A 20663-nucleotide genomic window follows, 5' to 3' on the forward strand; every position below is an offset into this window, starting at 1 on the left:
ATGTGCTTACTTGAGATCTTGGCAAGATAAGGAAAGGTCAAAGCGATTGAAGGCATTTTGCGCATGCGGATGTGCACGTATACAAGCGCGCAGGTTTGCATGAGAGTAGTGTGAGCCTTACACCCAGTTTGTAGTAAATTGGCTTTGCTCAGTGGAGCCTTAAAAGACCCATAATAGGTCGCAGTGGAAAAGCAGAGTGAAAGAGAGCGAGAGAGTGAAAAAAGGTGAAGAGAAATTCGTGGCCACTAGCAAATAAGCAGGAATAGAAGAGAGACAGAAATGGAGGTGAAGCGGCGGTAGGGGCCGTCGAGGGATGATGAAGCAGTTCTGACATTAAAGCAGTAATTGTTTGCAGTGAACCAGAAGCAGCCCATCAGAAATACAACTCTTTGAGTATTTGTGTATAATTTGATATTGCAACTTTGGAAAACCCCCTTCTCAGGGTTACAAGTTCATGGGGTCAAGAGTGTACATCATCTTAATGTTTACACGCCCGTATGAAAAAAAAAAACTATGGGTACACAAATCTCTCTCTCTCCCGCCTCTGTAATATTTTCTGGCCCATTAGCTCTCAGGCTCTGTACAGCTTGAGTGTATAACTGGTCAGAAATTCACTCCTCAGGTCCATTTGGTGGGCCGGTAATGGCTTTTAATTGCAAGAGAAACCTCAAGTCCAGACACTAATCTGAAAATACTGAGTGTGTGTGCGTGTGTGTACTGTTTTGTGTTTTTTTTGTTTTTTCCACACAGGCATTCAGACTCATAAATGTAAACACAGCATACACTGGAAACAAACAAAAAACAGACAGCCACAAAATGCACACATACGAACGCCACGCATGCACACATGTCACTGGAGCTCCACGTAATCCCATAATAGAGCAGTTAAGAAACCAAACTCCAAATTTATTAAATGATCCTGACCACTGGCAGCACACTGGTCCAATTAGAGTGTTTACTTTGGTGTGTTTTTTTCCACAAACTCCTAAATGTATTAAATATGGTTCAACAGGTCCTGAACTTTAGATATTTATCAACAGTTTTACAACAGATGTCTTTTGGGATTTTATCCAGTCCAATCCTGGATTTGAAATCGGCCGAATTACTGGAATCCATGTCTGACACTCATTACTATAAGAGTTGAAAAGTTTATTGCGCTAGTTCTTGCATTACACACATGACAGAGGCACACTAGTATGGGACTGGTTTTATTTATTTATGTATTTATTCAGTGTGGGGCCAGAGTTGGTATGTGTTACTGCTGAACTTTGATAATAGTAATAGTAGGACTGAGAATAATACCTTAATACTTTCTTTGTTACCAAGTGTGTGCCTACAAGTTAAACCACATCAGAAACATGAGATTTCTTTTCTAGTCATATTTATTTTTTCTTTAATCAGATATTTACTGATTAAATATTGTTTTTCCTTTTTTTTTTTTTGATCAGGCAAAATCCAGGCCCTTTTATTAAAGCCATAATTCACATTAGAGAAGAAGAAATGGTATTGAAGAAAGTTTTTACTAAAAAAAAGGTCCAAAGAATACCCAGCCATATGCTCTGTGTGGAGTATTTTCTTCTATTTCTTTTATTTCTTTAAAAAAAATGTTTACTTAAATAATACACAGACTGGAGAACATGTATGTTGCTGGTCACAGTGTTACGATTGCTCACCGGTGACATAAATAACATGCATTATTTTGCAAAAGTTAAGATAAGCTAGCTGTTACATTCAGCATGTTCGACGAAAGGAAAACAGGCAGGTGTGAAGACAAAAGTAAAACAGGTTTAAGTTGATATTACCAGGAAATTACAGCCAGATGCCTTAAACTGTGCATAAATACAAGTGAAGAAATGTGGATCTGCATTCTTTTTAGCAGATTTTTAAAGCAGACGGCTCCTCTTTTATAAATTTCAGTCATAGTGAAGTTGCATGCACGTGACGAATCCTTATGTCCTGTCCTGTATTTTGCCATGAATGGCTGTAGATACACCATTAAATATTCATCTGCATACACAAATGCTCTTCGTATCACGTGGTCCTGGAAGCACGACTCGATCAAAAACTGGATGAACTGAACTGAATGAAAAAGGTAATAAACTCTGTTGTTGGCACTGGCATTAGTCTCCAGCATGCCAGAGCAGCTATCCATAGGCACTGTACATATCTCATAAATCAGTTTAAGAAGCCTCATAAAACGTAACACACGTTGATTTATGTGTGTGTGTGTGTGTGTGTGTGTGTGTGTGTGTGTGAACAGAAAAAGAAAATTATAATGTTAAGAAATGCAAGCTCTGTGAAACTGCCTTTTTATGATGATAAATTCTTCCCCTGCCTTATATTTCATCCCCACTTCTCTACTTTAAGCCTGATTGGCTCTAAAAAAAAAACAAAAAAAAAAACTCCACACAAGTATCTGTGAGGTACACACTTTCCTACTGCACTTTATGCCTTTAGAAAATCCAATTTATGTGTAAGGGAGCTTCCGTAGTGACCGTCTGACTGCTGTGACTGAAGGAGGATCATTGGGCATTTGCTGCAGCATATGCAGTCTGTCCCTCTGCACTCCAACTGCCAACTTAAAAGAACGAAATGGTCTGCTGCTAAAATCTTATATTGCCAGGTACACCCCAGCATGTTAGCATGTATGTGTGGACACGGATGTGGCCATTACGGTGATATCTGTAGATAATTTGAAGAAAAAATAAAAGGTGCAACTTTTTCTGTAAACAAAAAAAAATGAAGGTAAAGTTAAAATATTAACAGTCTACAAAAAGAATTGTACAATAACACAGTTATTTACAAAATAATCATGTGCATTATTGACGCGTTATTGTTGATATTTTATTTTTAAATATCGGTAACTACACGGTTGACATGCCAATCAAAGGTGGATGTAAAGTTTTGGTTCATCAGTGCGTATGTAAGCTGTGGGAGAAAATGAAGCATGTTGGAGTTTTGAGAGTGTAATGGATGATGGTTTTATCCAGGATGTTAAAATCAACAGTTTCACTGCTTGTAAAGTCTAAGTTTATGTCATAAAATTAACAGCATTATTTTCTTATTGGCACATTTTAAATAATAGTGCTTTTGCTTTGTCCTGTTTCTACTACCGATCGTTAGCAGGGAAAGTATTGCTGCATTAGCCAGAGGCTCACACCAGATACTCACAATTCACGTAGTTGAAGTTTCCTCTGCCAATCTATCCTGCGTCCTTCATTAGGATTTCATACAGTCCAGTGATTCAAATAAAAACAGAGAATATAACACACTCCCAGTCTATATGAAACTGACATGACTGATGGGTTTGTGGGCCGTCTTCAAGGTCCTGGAGAGAGGAATGTGATTGCACGAGTGTGTATTTTGCATGGCTAGGCACTCGTGTGTTTTCTGTATGTATGTGCATATGAATGTGTGTGTACCCAGCCACATATGGAAGTATTTGTCTCATACATTGTTGTTCCAGCCAGGCGGCTACAACAGGCTGAACAGAGCAGAGGGTGTGTGTGTTTTTTGTAAAGGCAAAATTTGTGTAGCGATCAACCACAGCGAGCGCACCCGGAGGACCAAATGTACTTTGAATTAGTTTTGCTAGAAAGTACATCGAAGACGTGCCTTTTTGCGATTGTTGACTTCTGGACTTTTAAAAGAGTGACTGCCTTCAGGTAGCAGTTTCTCGTGATGCTGTTTAAACCAAGTGTGTCTCACACAGACACACACACAGAAGATCAGATCGGGGTTATGCTATTATGATCTCTCCCAGTGTTTTCCCTGCAGACACACTTAATCGCCCAACGCTTCTCACTTTCTGTCTTTATAAAACAAGTCTGAGTTTGGCTTTCATCGTCATCGCCCTCCAAAGGGCACAGCCTTCACTCCTGTTTCACTCGCAAAATTGATGCGGGGTCCCCGGCGGTTTCTGTCAAAATGGTCGTGGCAGTCAAAACTGAGGAAAAACTCTTGATATTAGAGGAAAATAATGTCTTTCGGTGTGTGTGTAAGGTATTCCAAGTGAGTCACAGATGATTGCAATTTTCCCCTATGACCACCGTATAATAAGGTACATGAATCCCTTCTTCATCTCCCTCCCTCCGGCTTTCTCCCTCTCTTAGGTAAAATGGCCATCATCCAAAATAATATCTGCCATCTGATGAGTGCTCGAGATGAGTAGGAATGTTTAGTTTCACGTTTCCCCTTTTTCTCTTTTCAACTTTTTTTTTTTTTGGCCTTCATCTGCATTGTGTTGAACATGACTTTTTGACATGCACGCCCTACCCTCCCTCCTCTTCTTGAGGTTTTCTTTTTTTTTTATATACACATGTAAAACAAAAGTGGGTCTTTAACATTTGCTTGGGTGGTCCTCTCTTAGAGGTTTTCATTTGATAGAGTAGCAGTTCACTGCCGCAGCTATCTTCCAGAAAGCTGCTTTCAGTAATTGTTTAGAAAGAATTTTTTGTCAACACTTTCTGTTGCAAGTCTGAGCCTTTTGACTGCTTTATACTTTAGGTCAAAGCTTTAGGTCTCTTTAAAATTGTTCCTCAGATTATTGTGGTTGAAATTCAGCAAGCTTTAAAATCCATTTCTGCCGTAGGTGCGACTGATTGAGCCCTTTTAATTATTTCAGACCATACAGCTTGACAGCTGATTGAAGTGAAATTCATAACCCCTGCTGCTTTTGTTTGGCTGCCGTTTGTCGTGCAATTCTGTGTTTCTCCAGCAGGGAGCACTCTTGGCACATAGACTTCTGCTCCATCAGTCTCACCAACCAAATGTGACAGCCCCCCCCCCCTTTTTTTTTTTTAAAGAAATGGGTATCAAATGATACTGAATGATTAATAATTAATCACAAATATGTGTAGGATATGTGTTGCTAAATTAACGAGCTATTTCACATTAGACTGCGTGACGTTGTGGTCTTTGCTACAAATCAAGTTTGCTTATGTGACCGCGTTGCTGAGGTGTAGTGAAAACTTTTGTCTTTTTAGCAGAAGGGAGTCAATCTTTAGTGAGCTACTAAGAAAATGGTTATCCCATGTTTTTTTTTTTTTTCCTCCATCATTATATCAAATCAAACACTACTTTATATGTGTGTGTTTGTAACATCAGAGCCACACACACGCAAAAACACAGATGCAGACAGCACTTTCTCTGAGTGACACAAATACCAGCTCAGATGACGCGTCGAAAAGCAAGTCGATGCCACAGCAGCAATTTTTATTTTTATTTTTATGTAAGACGTTTTCTTTCTGTTGGTCTCGCTCTCCTTGACTGGGTTTTTGACAGTTTGGAAAGTTTGAAGTCATGGGTTTTAATCAGAGCCTTGCGGTGGGGCTCAGAGCATGGCATGGCGTGGCATGATGGCTCATTTTAAAGATGTGGGTCTGGGTCGCGGCCAGACTTGGGTGGCATTGCTAGAAAGAATGGGGGAGGGCGAGTGGGACAGGGAGGGAGAGAGAGAAAGAGATGGAGGGAGAAGCTACCAGCCCACAGCACACAGCGAAGTTAGCCACAGACCTCCAAAAGGCCTGTATGGGCTGCATTAATGAAAGCGGATTATGTGTGGGCATGCATGTGTTCATACGATGTAGACTTGGGTGTACACAGGCTTAGACACACACACACACACACACACACACACACACACACACACACACATATATATACACAATGTTTGATCAGTGTGGGGAAGTGCGGTGAAGAGATGAATTAATCTAAATCATGCTGCGGGTTTTAGCTTTAGCAGTTTTACATCAGGCCCTGCTGCTAATGTGTGGGTATGTGGGGAATATTTACTTACTCACCCCTACTGTGCCAATCATGACTTGATGAACTATGATGAATTTTAAACATTACTTTATATTAAAATAAATTAATACCCCCCACCTAAAAAATGAAAAAAAGAATCAAATTGCCAGAGTTTGGAGGACTTTTTATGCAGTTTCACTAAAATCCAAGTAATCTACAAATAATTACTACTTGCAACTGCAGAGATTGTGTTCATGCCATGCGGTTTTTTGTTTTGTTTTGGACAGTGTGTCACGTCTGTCTCGATCACTGAGATTTCTGCGCAGGTCGGACTTGCCCTCTCACCTCTGAGAAAAAGATCTGTTCGACTTTACTGCATGGCTGGCTCTAAACCATCAATTTTCTTTCCAACCTGACTAACAGAGGTCCCTAAAATGTTAGCGGTGATTCTCTGCGCTCAGAAAGAGAGTTTTATGTCCAGCTGAGGATTAACAACAACAACAAAAAAGAAAACAACTTTGTGATCTTCTTTAGGTTGCGCAGACAGTTCACAGAGACACTCTGTGTGACAAGTCCACCTGTAAAAAAACATTTAAAGTACTGTAGGATGGTGTGTGTGTGTGGTGTTTTACTCTTTAAATGAATTTTGACCTGTTATTTATTTGAAAGCTGTGTGATTATTGCTTACTTGTAAAATCAATGTGGTTCAATTATTGTTTTTCTTTTTTCTTTTAATGGGCGTGGGCTGTTCTTAAATATCAAGGATTGCATTACTGGAGGCAGGGCTCATAAAAGTTAAAGAATTCCCCCCGGTGTCTCAGGTTGATATCCAAAGAGGTGATGTGGTTGCAGTTTGAATGTGTGTGACAATAAGAAGGTTGGAGTTTGACTTGTTCTGAGTGAAGTTAGTGGATAGGAGTGTGTGTGTGTGTGTGTGTGTGTGTGTGTGTGTGTGTGTGTCGTGCCAGGGCCACATTAGAGGAGCCTTTTAAGTCTTGTTGACCTCCTCCTACTCCTCTGCATAGTGCATGTGTTGTGGTCTGCTCCACAGCCAACCCACCAGAACGTTTGTGAGCTCTATATGTGTATGTGTGCGTGTGTGTGTATCCATATGAATAATGTGATGTTGTAGGGTTATTCCCAGCGTGTGAGATGCCCCCCCTCCTCAAAATCTCGCCGGATTTCTCTTTTGTGTCCTCCTCCCTGCTTCCGCCGCCTCTCCCCTCTCATATCAGTATCTCTCCTTCTTTGTGATTAACACAATGAAGAACTCTAAAAAAAATTATGAGCTCTGTCAACTTTGATGGTGTGTGACTCAGCCGAGTAGTCACCTCCATACTGACGTGACAAGTGTGCAGCTCTGCCCCAATAATGGCAGCTGATGACAAACTTAGGGTCTAGTCACGGCTCTTTGATAACTATGCCAATCACTCCAAGCATGTGCGAACACATTTCAGCAAACTAGCACTTAAAGTTTTGGGTTCCGAATAAAAGTTTGGCTAACGCTTTGATCCTTCACCAAAGAGCGCGTGCTAACGCATCACGGCCGTGACGCCACACCATTCGCGCTTTATGTAGCAGCTGAAGGGGAGCGGAAGACGGCGTACATCATGTTTTATATGCTGTCAGTATCTTTCTCTCCACATGCTCAATAGTCGCTGCCTACTGTGAAGTAATACACAATGGTTAAGCTAATGAAACTCTCAGCAGTAGCTCAGCCTTCATTAAGACTATGTTTTGCTTTATTCCACAAACAAATCAGCACATTACTCTCACCTGAACTATTTCACTCGTCTGCTGGTCCATAAAAGCAATAATGATGCGTGTGCCGGCTAACAAGAGCCTCATGCACTAAAAACAAGATCAAGTGTTTATTAGCCCCGGTACAGTAGCTACTTACCATACATTTGGTAGCTAGCTCCAGATTTGTCTTTATAAGTCTGTGTACAGGAAAAGGTGAAAATGAGCATATCATGTCAGGGTGTAAATATAGAGATGTTTTGCTGTGTGGATACAGAAAATGTGAAATAAGCAAAAAGGGAAAAAAAGTTTTATTGGATGTAATATTTTCTGTGCTTACCGTTGTGTAAATGATCTTCATTATTAATATAGAAGGATTTTGTTCTATGACACAGAATCCAGAAAGCATCAGATACTGGTTACATTATCTGTAATGAGAATATTTTTGGTTGTCTTGGTCTCTGAATGATTGTAGCATATGTACGGACACTCCAAAAAATATTTATGGCCAAAATGCTGTCTTTAAATAATTTAAGGACATGTAATCTTGTTACATAAGTACAATGCAAAATGTGAATTTAATGAAGTCTTTAGGTTATACCAAGCTTTTTTTCTTTAAAGATTAATTATTTGAATAAATAAACCTCTGATTTTATGTAATTCAGATGCATTTTATTCAGAATTATTGCTTCATGTTTATGTAAATACCCTGTCTCCTCCCTAACTGGTGGGTCAATCTCAATCAAGTTTTGTACAAACATCTTCTTACACACAGCGATTATTAACTTCTAAATACTTTTAAAAAACATTGGTGATGACTCCCAATCCTTTTGATTTTCCTGTTCATCATCCGCCTTAGAATGGATGTTATGGTCACCAAAATTTGTATCCGCGATGAAATTTTGTTCAACTTTTACCACTAAATGCTAAATTAATCAAAGTCAGAATAATTTCTGTTGATTAAAATGCAAGTAACAAGTTGGTGATTGTATAAAAAATCTTTTGCTTTTTTTGGCATTTTATAGGTGACACACAATCTTTCCAACTTGCTAAGCTGAAGCACATTTCTGTGTTTCTTACAGTCACATTTTATACATCTGCTCTTGTGGGTAGAGTGCATACCTCTGCCTGTGTGTGTGTGTGTGTGTCTGCGTTAACAAACACTTTTACACATTTGTGCGCGCATGTGTACGTTGTTTATATACCCGCACCGTGAAGCTGAGAGCCTGCATACCTGCTGAGCTGCTCTGAATTGACTGGGCCTGGTCAGCATGTGAAAGCAGCCAGTGGAAGATTGAGGCAACCAGATGCGGAGGCCCCAGGCTACAGAGGATATCATTACCCCGGGTGTGTAGCCGGCCAAAACGGGAGCCCCCAAGCAGAGTTTCATCAAGGTGGACCCCCGTCTACAGTGAGGGGGAGGATACCGGTTAACCGTCGTCCTGTAGCGAGGAGCGGTATTAAGCGGCAGGTGGAAAGAGAAAGCATCCCGTGACTGGAATGAGGTGGAAACAAGAAAGTGTGCAAGATACTTGCAGGGTAGCATGCAGACACACTCACACTGTGAGAGATTGTCTCTTTTCATTTCCCTTCCCTGCTTACTTTGCTGTGCCGCAGGAAAACCGAGCAGTGCCTCTCTGCTTGTACGCGTGAACGTTTTTGCATAAAGTTTTAGATTACCATTTACCACAGTATAGGTTTTGTTTTAGCCTGGGCGCACGCAGAAACACATCTCTGAAAATTTCCATTTAAAGGAAATAGTAGGGATATTTTTGGTGCGTACTGTTACAGAACAACTTGATGCATGGCCGTTGGCAAAGACATCAGCAGTATCTTCGGACGGGAATTGGACCGTCTCCCCTCAGTGAGGTAACCCATAGACCATGAATCACGCTGCCTTGCTCCACAGTCTTGTGGTCCCGGGGGTTGACAGTTTGACCGCTCCTCGATGTGGTTTCTTTCTGCTTTCCTCACGCTCCTCCCATCCCCATCACCACACATTCCAACCACCGGACCGGTCACATAAGGTCAAGAAAATAGAGTAGAATAGAAGTTGTGTGTAATATACCTTCCTGTTTTCTTTTTCCTTTTCTTTTTTTTTAACTACTTTTACATCCTGTAGCTTTTCTTATTAATGACTTCAGTTTGGAGGAAACAATGACAGCCCAAAAAAAACAGCATTTGGGAGAAATCAAGCTTCACAAACTGAGTCATGGAGGAAGAGACAAAAGGACCTGGGGAAAAAAAGGGTATCCCTGTTTGTAGCGTGTCTGTTTTGGCAGCTCAGACATGGAGCTAGTCTGGCAGTCTGCCTGTCTGGTTCTTTCTGGTCTCTCTTCCATACTGGTGGGTCACTGGTGTTTGGATCAGTACAGCTGGCTGTTAACCACCAACTTGGCTGGAGCCTCACCACTATGTATTTGATATAGCGTAGTCATTTATTATATAAACACAGTATGAAAATTAAAGTCATATATCAAAAACGTTTACTTGGAAGTGAAAAGAAAAGAAAACACAAGGACTGGTAGGGAAGGATCTTCTGGGAATACAGTGAATAGAATAAGGCAGGACATTATTGTAATAGCATCAGTATAATCAGTGGAGTGGTCCACCAGTCGCAATTGTATTCGTAGCAGCGAGTTCATCAAAAGCTTAGGCGAGCCCCAGTGATAAATGGACAGTTCATCTGGTGCAAGAGCAGCCCTCGAGCGAGTGGTTTTAACAGTGCCCCAGGCCATACTCTAGCTGAGTTAAACACACCCTGACATGTGTATGCGTGTGTGTTTCTGTGTGTGTGAGAGAGAGAGAGATGACATGTCTGAGAGTGTGATGTAGTCACTTCCTCCCACTGGACTGAGCAACTGTTGTCAGTTTGACCCTGCCAGTTAACCCCTCACCACCCCTGGCACTGTGGATGAGGGCCCGGGTGTGTGTGTGTGTGTGTGTTTGAGAGAGAGTGAAAGACAGATTGTATGTGTGTGTAGCGTGTGTGTTAGCAGACCACAGGTGTCTGGTGGCCGTGTCAGGGTGTTAAGAGGTCTTCAGAGAGGCCCCCCGACTCTCAGCATCTGTTTCAGAGGGAGGGAGCAGCAGAAAAGAGGAGGAGAGGTTGGTGAGGGTTAGCAACACATAGCCCGAGGGGTGGTGGGGCAGTAGCTGACAAGCAGGTGCCTATGTTGACAGTAACCCTTCATACTTGAACCTCAAATACACACACACACACACACACACACACACACACACACACACACACACACACACACACACACACACACACACACACACACACACACACAGACTCTCTTCAAGTCAAGTGTAATTGCAGAGACTGATTGGAGGGAATGCAGAGGGAATCCCCTTTTACACAGACACGCATGCACACACATACATCACAGGATCTCTTTGCATGGGGTCAAAGGTGACAGAAAGAGGGGAGAGCACACAAAACTCTCACATTTCCTGCCGAGTCTGTGTGCGTCTGTGATTTTGGTGCACAGTGACCAAGCTGCCCACACAGATGTGCATGCAGGACAGTAGAGATGGACACGAGCTTCTGGCCTTTACTTACTACGCAACTCTAAGGGAAGTTGTGCAGCATTGGAATTCTTGTGTTTTCTAAAAAACAAAGTGCGTGTGTTTGTAAATGAAACCCATTTGGTCTGAATGTTAGTCAGTCAGGTGTACCGGTGCATGTCTGGGAATGATTATTTTGGTAAGGAGGAGGGGGGAGGCAGCACGCAGCGGGAGGTCGAAGAAAATTGGAACAGCTGTTGATTAACATGAGTGCTCTCTCTCTCTCTCGCTCTCTCTTCTTTCTTTTTTTTTTACTCTCCCTCAGTAGAGGAAGAAGAAGAAGATGAAGAGTTGATGGAAACGAAGCCGGGGCCAGAGTCGGAGCAACAGGATGAGGACGACAACAGGGAAAGCAAAGAAGGTAAATCGAGTTTAGCAAAAAAAAAAAACCTATTCATTTAATGCAACCCCAAGATAAACTTCCCATTCTTTTTCTCATGTGTGTGACACCCTTCTCAGGTCAGTGGGTGGATCAGATAGGAGGGTGGGGGCGGGTTTCAGCATATCAGGACCATGGCATCTTGGGGTCAGCACTGATTAAAAACCTGTCACTTGACCCCGTTCGTCTTCAAAGTGAAGAGGAATATAGAAGCGTGTGTATGTGTATGCATGTGCGTGTGTGTGCAAGTCCTACAAAAAAGACAGAGGGCATCTCGAGCTGGTTCAAACACAAGTCATGATGGACATCTTCATATTCTGAATATGCGTGACTGTAGCAAGTGTGAGTCAAACACACACAGATAGACAGATGCACACACGCACTCGTAAACACACAGTCATCCGTCTCCTCTCCATCCTGGCCTATTACAAGGTCTGGCCTTTGATCTCTGCCACTCGATTCACTGGGTCTTTTCTGACAACTCGTAAGAAATACAAAGAGATGGAGAGGGATCAAAGTCAAGAGGCAGGGTAAAGGTCGGTGTGTTTGTGTGTGTGTTTGTGTGAGTAAAATCGCGTGTGTGCTTGGGGACAGTGACTTCAAAAACTGGACGCCGTGCTGTGCAGCCATTACGTTCAAAGGGAGGCGGGTCGCTCAGAGGGCTTTGTTATTCTGTTGTTTATGAAGTTCTTGCTCTACGTTTTTTTTTGTTTTTTACTAGGAATGATGCATTAGGAACTGTTTGTAGTTTATTACGTCCTGCATGCAATTCTGGTTTTGATAGAGATGAAGAGAATGCTAATCTTGTCTAATGTCATAGCCACATGTTGATTCTTTTGCAAGTAGTAGTAGAAACACAGTACATTGTCTGTGTGTTTGTAAGTGTCAGTAGGATATACTAGCTGTTAATTCATATAGTGTGTAAGAGGGGGGAATAATTAAAGGAAAAATGGTTAAGGTGTGGGGTACACACCTGCTGCCACAACAGCTTTGGTGCACCTTGACATTGATTCTACAAGTCTCTTCCATTGGTTTGACAGGTGGGACTGGCCATAGCATAGACCTATAAATCAAGGGTTCAAACATAAGGCATGGGGGCCAGAATCAGCCCCCAGTGGACAGCTTTGGAACATGTGAAGAAAGCTGTAAATTTGTGGACTTTTACCTGTATTTTAATGTTTTACAGCTCTATCTTTACTGAAAAAGACTGTCTACATGGCTATTCACGCTTCACTAAAGTGATTATAGGCAATAGAAAAACATCAAATGATAGTGAAAAAACAGCAACAAAAACTTTCTGTTTTATAATTACAGTTTTTCTTACAGTGTATTAAGATATCCTAAGGATTAAATGTGTAATTAAACTTCTTTAGAATCACAGAAAGGGGAGTTTCACTGGTTCGGCCCACTTAATAAAAATGGGCTGCATCTGCCCTATGATGTAAAATGAGTTTGACATCTCTGCTATAGATCATTTTTGCTCACTCAGTGACGACTTCATCCGGAAAGAGACCATTCAGAGGAACTTTGTATTGATGTGCAGTAACCCTTTCCAGAACCACTGGATGCTCTCTCTGTAGAGGTCAAGCAATCAGCCCTGTACCCCTGTCTTTCTGTACAACCATTATCCTTTCACTGTCTTTAGTCATTAACTCACTGGAGACTATTTCTCTTGCCATCTTTTTCTCATTTGCATAAGAAACAGCAGATTAACAGCCTGTCTCCACGGGCAGTTTTTCTTTTTTTTGCACTGGAAGCATCGATGACCGTAGTTTCAGAGTGCTTTCCTCACAACTTGTTTCTGCTAGGTTAAAAAAAAAAGTATTTTTATTCAAAGTTCGGTCATAACTGATTTGGATTTGATCGCAACTGATTGGATCAACCCAATAGAGTACTTTGCTCTCAGGCTGCAGGGTTACTTCTGGTTCCTAGGATATTTAAAAGTAGAATGGGAGGGTTGGACATTTTAACGTTTTGTTTTTTTGATGCTAGCCTCAAGTGAGATGTTTCAAGTAAAAGTCCAGCTTTTGTCACTTCCACAATAGCTTGATTGGGCAGCTCCAAAGGTTGCCCCTTACTGGCCTATTATTTGCAGTGTTGGCATTATAACTCCAATCCCTTCTTGATTTTTGCTTGGTTGGGTGAGACAAGCAGTATCGTGTAGCACAGCAATGTTCCAAAAGCTGATTGATGTTCAACTGGGAGCACTGTGGGCACAGTGGGGAGGTGGGGGGGAAGGGGGGAAGCTGTGCTCTGAGGATGTTTTTTTGCGGTGAAGACTTTGAGCACCGTCAGTATTGAACTTCATAGGATTTGGGTAGGAAATCAATCCTACCAGTGCCCAAAATGCTGTCTGTGAAACATACCCTTAAATGTGTCCCCCCTCTCCTAACATTTTAGGAACTCAAAAAAATTGCTTTGTCAGTATTTTTTATCATCTTTACCAGGTTCTACCCTCTACTGTCAGGGGAAATCCTGAGAAAACACAATTTGGGCTTAAGGAAAGTGTTTTGAACTTTGCCATTATTTTCTATTTCTTCACATGTGTAGACAACAACATTGTGTGCGAACTGTGGCCTACAAGTCTCACATGGGTCTGTGTGTTTATATGTTTATGTTGATACTTCTTCCAACAGGCTCATTTCCAGTGCTGCGGGAGCTGACCGAGGAGGAGAGGCAACAGATCCTGCACTCCTCTGAGTTTCAGAGTTTTTTCGACTGCAGCATCCGAGTGATGGAGCGAGCTCTGGCTGAAGACAGCGAGATCTTCTTCGATTACAGTGGCCGAGACCTTGACGACAAAGAGGGGTGAGCAGGAAGGAGGCAAATGGGAGCATGAGGTTGGACAGAGCATTGTGTCAGAATTTATTTACAATTCCATTTTTATTTCCATTTTACTAAACCTCCCAGCTTTTGTTCATGCCTTTAAACAAGCCTGGTGCATGCCCACTGAGTCACTGCAGTTTCAGTGACATTGTGACACAGTGGGAGCGCTTTTGTTCTTCCAAATACTTGTCTTCATAGTGATGTCACACTCTCAGAGGGTTTAAAAAAAGCTCCTAATAACTGACAAAAATCACAGCTTAAAGAGCCATCCGAAGGGTTGCCTCTAAATGGAGGTGTTGGTCGAAGTTGTAAGAGTCATAAGTGCAAAGCTGTTTTAGTATACTGCTCTGCTATTATAGAAGAATGCTGCTTTTACTGACTCACTTCAACTTTGACCACTGCAGCCACAGAGAAACATGAAGCCTGTGGTCAAATAGAGATTAAGTCTAAAACAGGCCATGGCTCAGTGCTCAACATCAGCCCTCCTTTTTTATTCTTTTCTCAAGGACGTGCTTTGAAAGTGTAACAACCTACATTTCACTACCTTTTTTCATTACATATAGCCTCACATAGTACTGCAGACAATACAGATATCATCCACATACTGGTGGGCATAATGCGTGGTAATTTACGCTCCAGGTATGTCCAGGTGATGAGTCAGCTTTAAGTTTAAAAATGACTCTTTTACATTAATTGTTGCTATGAAGTTTTGTTTTTTCCCCCTTGATGTTATAAATCAAGCTCACACTTTACCCTTAAATCAATGTACTTTTGTCTCTACCTAAAACTTGAAACTCACTTGCCGCTTAGTGCATGTCAAGCCAAGATGACTAAACGGGAAGCTGCAGCCATCAAGGTCCATAAGAATTTAAACTGAGAGGTTTCCATAAATAAGCCTGTGAAATTATTAACAGCTGTCTGCAGGTACCTTTTTCTACAGATCGCTCAGGTTATCTCAGCCAGCCTGCAGACATCCCACTGTGGAAGCTCCCAGTCTGGATTTAACTCCAGACATTAGTGTGGTGTCTCCCACTATCATGTGTTTTTTCATTTATTTGTTTTTCATTCATTCAAAGTTCAATGTATCTGTTTTAACAATATGTTTTTAAATTCTGTAACTGGATTATGGTTTGTTAAGTTATTGAATCACTATGTTAATAGTACTGACCAAAGAAATCTGAATTATGATTTTTGTTAGAATTTTACAGCCGTGCCACTCCAATAAGAGACTTCTTACAACTGGACAGCTGCCCTTGTAGAGTTGATATTAGCTATATGGACAGAAGTATTGACCCACATCTCTTAATCATTGCATTCAGGCATTTTTAGTCTCAATGTCACAATGTGTATAAAATCAAGCACCTAACCATACAGGCTGTTATTTGTTGGTTGTTCTAAAGAACTCACTTTTTATGTAATAGGATGCCAACTCATCAGCTGGTAACCCTGCTCCAAACTTCCAGATTAACATTAACATCAGCACAAAATTGTGTACCAGGAGCTTCATGGCATGGGTTTGAATGGCCCGACAGCCCCTGTAGGTGAAACGTAGATATATAGGATCTAGTTTGAGCACACTAAAATTATTGTGTCAGCCATAGCCATTCCTACGTCTTCGTTTATGTTTTTTTCTCTTTAAAAGTTTTGTAAACCTTTATTACAAATGTTTGCTTTGGTTCTAATGCAACTTACCCTTTTAGTAAAACAGTACATGTGGTACAGTTCAAAAGGGCATTTAATCAATTAAAAGTCTCAGCTTTAAAATAGTGGCTGTGCAAGCAGAAAATAAGTTGCTACCCTTCCACCCTAGTTACTATGGTGTGTACGTTTTGGTAAAGCCCAGACTAGGAGTTACTATGCCAGTGATCACAAATGACTTCATCACAATGAAGTCAGTTTTTTAGTTGGCAGGTACTTATTAACTCTGGCAAGGATTTTGCTATTGGAACCAAGCTGAGTTGAAGCAACCTTTGACCTTTCTCTCCACTGTCCTCTTCCAGAGACTTGGGCAGTGGCTCCAGTCTGTCCTTCAGTAGGCTCTTCTATGACGAGCACTGGTCAAAACATCGTGTGATCACCTGCCTCGACTGGTCTCCTCAGGTTAGGCCTGAAACTTTTCCAAACAGTAAATGATTTGCCAAGAATGAACCATGTCTCTCTTGTTTTTTTTGTTTTTTTTTCATATCCTTCTGTGGATGTTTCCCATCTTGTAAGCCTTTTCCTTTCTCTCTCAGTATCCTGAGTTGCTGGTTGCCTCCTATAACAATAATGAGGATGCTCCACACGAACCAGATGGCGTTGCTCTGGTGTGGAACATCAAGTTTAAGAAGGCCACCCCAGAGTACATCTTTCACTGTCAGGTACGTCAAACATACACTTGCCAAGCCTCACATCTATTTCCAGAACTATTGGATGCCAGTCCTGATGTCAGGCGTCTGCAGGGAAGGTTAGGTTTTGCCACTTCTGTCTTAAATTTCTGGATGGTTATTTGCAAGTATTCTAACCCAGAAAAAGTTTCTTTGTTTTGAGTTTTTTGAGTAATCTACAGCTTTTACTTCTTTATGCAATAACGGTTGGACTGTTGTGAGATTAAACTAAAAATATATTTACACTACCACTAGAGGTTATTGTAAGTGTCAGAAAGTGGGATTTTCCAGGATGTACTCTCTGGCTTTTAATTGACAAATCATTAGCAAAGGGGTTTGATAGTCAGACCTCGTTACATTTGTTTAAAAAAAAAAACAAGATGGTGGTGGTGAGAACAGTCATTTCAGGGCTTCGATATGGGACTTAATGAACCACTTGACGGTGTCACGCTGGGCACGTCCAGCTTTTGTTCTGGCCATGAGTCAGGCAAAGCATGAATGTGGGTTTCAAAGTGGCTTGCAGATGTGCAGCAGTCCTAGGAAGGATAAAGCAGTTTAGTATACTCTGTGTGAAATTTGGCAGTTGTATGGATTTCAGCTGATGAGGGCTGAAAATGACATCAGCTGACCTGCTGTCATTGCAGTTGTACTTGACTTCATGTATTGCCTGAACTGAGACTGTGCTCTGTTTTTGTTGGAAATGAAACTAATTTATGCTTGTGATGTTAATTGCAAATAAAAATAATACATTTTAGGAGGGAGAATTGGAGATGGAAGGAGGTGGGGAGGTGGAACGATTGACTGTGGGGACCTTCACAGCTCCCACAGGGCCACATAGAGATGTGTCAGTAGTAAAATGATGTGGCCTATCACTTCCTAATCCAGCACTGAGTGTGTTAGCCCACCCAAGCTGTGCTCTATTTTGAGGTGAAATCTCCCTTACACACATTACAGTAAAAGCTGACATACATCTGTAATAGCATAAATGCTATAAGCAGTCACCTTTCTGTTTAACCTCCTAAGACCTGAACTCTTTCATGGCATGCATTTTTAATTTTTGGGACCTGATGAACGTAAAAACAAAAAATAACCTGATTTTTTTTTTTTTAACCTGATTTTTGTTTCTGAGAACAATGAGATCCACATATGAGGACTTTCACTTTAAATTGGGATAGGACAGTGGCAGTATAATGTCCTCGTAAATGGATATCAGGCCCTTGTAGAGCAAAATTGAGTATTTTGGTCTAGACAACCCAAAATGTGATGTCCACATATGTGGACGCCAGGTCCTAGGAGGTTAAAGTGATGTCAGACATGAACGCGCCCACTCTCACATTCAAAGTTTATTAAAAGCTTAAAGCAAAAGAAACAAACAGAGCAAGATAGTCCTGCAAACCACACACTGTGTGCAAATATTTCAACATGAAGTCTAGTTCCGTAATGGATTTATGAAGCACTCCATTCTTTTACTGCACCATAATTTATTCTGCTGCTCAAATTCATGCGGTTGTACGGACAGATTGCAGCTATGCATCTCATAGCTGTGCAATTCTGTAGATTTTTCCATGTGGCTCTCGGACGTTGTCTGACTTTATTGACAGCGTGCGGTTTCTGAGCATGCTGATCTGCAAGTTGTCGGCACTGAGCGGTAGACGTTTGGGAACAAGGATATTTGTGTAAGCAGCAAATAAAATGCTCTCCGTATTAAAAGGAGCAATAAAACTGTAAAAGTTAAAGTGAGTACAGTGATGGGAACACACTGAATAGCACTGAAAAACTGGGAAATTTCACTTTGCATCAGAAACAGACACACAACTTCTACAAAAAGTGTTGACTTGTCCACACGGAGCGATTTGTTTTATCTGAGCATTTACTGTAAAGCTGTGCATTACACAGCGTGATGCTGATGGAGAAAAGAAAACAACTGAGAGCAAATAAAAACATTAAAGTGTCCCCCCCACCAAATTTCACCGCCACACCTCGTGTCTTACAAGACATGTCCAAGGAAGGATGAACAGTGACAGATTAAGTGGCGATAAAGTAAAAAAGAAGCCATTTAACGTCAGCCTTTACTTCTCACGTCACTGTTGGATCTGGATAAAACAAAGGGGGAGAAAGTAGAAGAAAAGTCAGGGGACTGCTTGCTTTTCTCACTCGCTTTCTCTCTGCGGTGTCTTTTGCAAACAGAGTCGCTACTCTAGTTAGCTACGTGTCAGATGGCTTTTAATATGCGAGCATGCTCTGCTCTTTAACCCACCAAAACCACAGGGCCCAGTGCCTCTTCCCCTTTCTTTTTCCGCTTTCTCGTTTTCTGGTCACCTTTCACCTCCCATCTTTAGCTAGAGTAACAGAGAGGCAAGCCTGCATCTGTAGCCTGTAACACTCTTGCAGTGCACACATGCTGTAGGTTGGGTCGGTGAACACTGCTGCTGTTGGCAGTCAGTGTTTGGCAACACTTGGCCGGTTTTTGTTTTTGCAGACTTGCCCACAGAAGCTGCTGTCGTTTGATGAATGGATAGGTAGATGAATACTGTATATGTGTATGCCCGTGTTTGTATGTTTGCTGTACGCATGTGTAACAACCATGGTGTTTATGTGTGCATGTGTGTGTGTGAGTAGGATACAAAAGAATGACAGGGCAGGCTGGTATTTGAGTGTTTGGGTTTGTGGTTGAGGCTGGATCCAGCAGGGGCTTTATTGTAAAAAGCAGTGGGTTATAGGAGGCTTCATATTTCAGATGGGGTTTCAGTGAGGTCAAGCTCATTGGCCACTTTATTAGGTACACCTGTGAACTCTAATTAGCTCCAGTACAGCAGCTCCACCCTTAAGTGAACTATTAAAACAGCTTCTGTTTGTTTTTTGTTGTTGTTTGATGTCAGATTAAACTTTATTACTGAAATTGCTTTAGTTCATGTACAGTATGTCAACGTAAACACTTCTATAAACATTTTAAATGTAGTGGAATCTATTCTACCACCACACTCCGCTATGAACGTAAACATAAAGTTGAAATATATCTTTTCAGCATCCATGATCTCTTTCAACGAACACCAAAAGTGAAGCTTTGTAAAAGTGGAACTTGTGGTAATGCAGAGATAGCAATACATTTTATGGGTTATCTATTAAAGCGGCTAATCATTTTTTTTTTTCATTTCAAAGAAATATAAAGTTATAAAGTGTCAAAATACAATATTTCATGCTTTTCTTTTGGGTGGAATCTCAGTTCTTTTCAGTGCCGTTTTATTAGCATCAGGACAAATTAACACTACAGACTGGTGGCATTTAAATAGAAATCTGCATAGTATCAGCTATGTGTTGCTAGAACAACTTTAATGCACTGGTTTTGGCATTGATTCAAGTCTCCAGTGCTCTGCTGGAGAGAAGAAGCACTATTTTTCCAGATGACAGTCCCTCATTTGCTGTTTTGATTAAGGTGGTTGAAAGCACTGTTGCTCCAAAACTCTGATAGGTGTTTAAAGGTGTTCTGATGACTGTAAAGTTTGTAGCGTTTGTTTCATGCTGCTTAGCGTCAGGCGTTTCCTTTAATTTGTGAGGCATTTGTATGGAGTAAAATTAGACTGATCATGTTGATCTACAATAATATCTTATGATGTCCTTCCTGATTTGTTGTTGGTCTCCGTTCTTGATGTGCTGGTGTTGTGAAGGATAGTTCCCAGTTTGATTCTGGGAGGAGTCTTAGTGTCACATTGGGCAATGCACTCAGGGAACCATGCACAAATATTTTTGGCAGTGTGCAGCAATGCTGTAATATTGCATTCTAATGAAATACTTGCATGTGTAATAAACAGATGTCACAGGAATGTCATGGATTTGTTTTCATTTTCTGTTTCTTCTTGCTTTGCTGCTGCGTGACCTCTTTTTTAACTCTTATATCGCAGCTATTCACAGCTTCCTTGGTTCTTAAGTACACCTTTCTTTTTTGAATGTACTTATCTACTGCCGCTAACTGTTTTTCCAAGTACTTTATCCAATAAAGAATAAATTAACTGTGGTACTAACTAGCTGTGCTATTG

At 41.1% G+C, this 20663-nt stretch overlaps 1 protein-coding gene across 19 annotated transcripts in view; it reads left to right on the forward strand.

Annotated features, from left to right (window-relative positions):
- Positions 1–20663, forward strand: part of dync1i1a (dynein cytoplasmic 1 intermediate chain 1a) — a 60807-nt gene that overhangs the window by 13021 nt on the left and 27123 nt on the right. For 12 of the 19 annotated variants that reach the window (XM_013265354.3, XM_013265344.3, XM_025902193.1 and 9 more), the window contains 4 exons: positions 11324–11419; positions 14074–14245; positions 16264–16363; positions 16498–16623. In XM_013265354.3, coding sequence (XP_013120808.1) covers positions 11324–11419; positions 14074–14245; positions 16264–16363; positions 16498–16623 — 494 coding nt within the window. The remainder of the gene's footprint in view (positions 1–11323; positions 11420–14073; positions 14246–16263; positions 16364–16497; positions 16624–20663) is intronic. The other 7 variants (XM_013265355.3, XM_025902200.1, XM_013265348.3 and 4 more) reach the window with 1 other exon arrangement.

Source organism: Oreochromis niloticus, linkage group LG22 (genome assembly GCF_001858045.2).
Source record: "Oreochromis niloticus isolate F11D_XX linkage group LG22, O_niloticus_UMD_NMBU, whole genome shotgun sequence".
Taxonomy (NCBI): Eukaryota; Metazoa; Chordata; class Actinopteri; order Cichliformes; family Cichlidae; genus Oreochromis; species Oreochromis niloticus.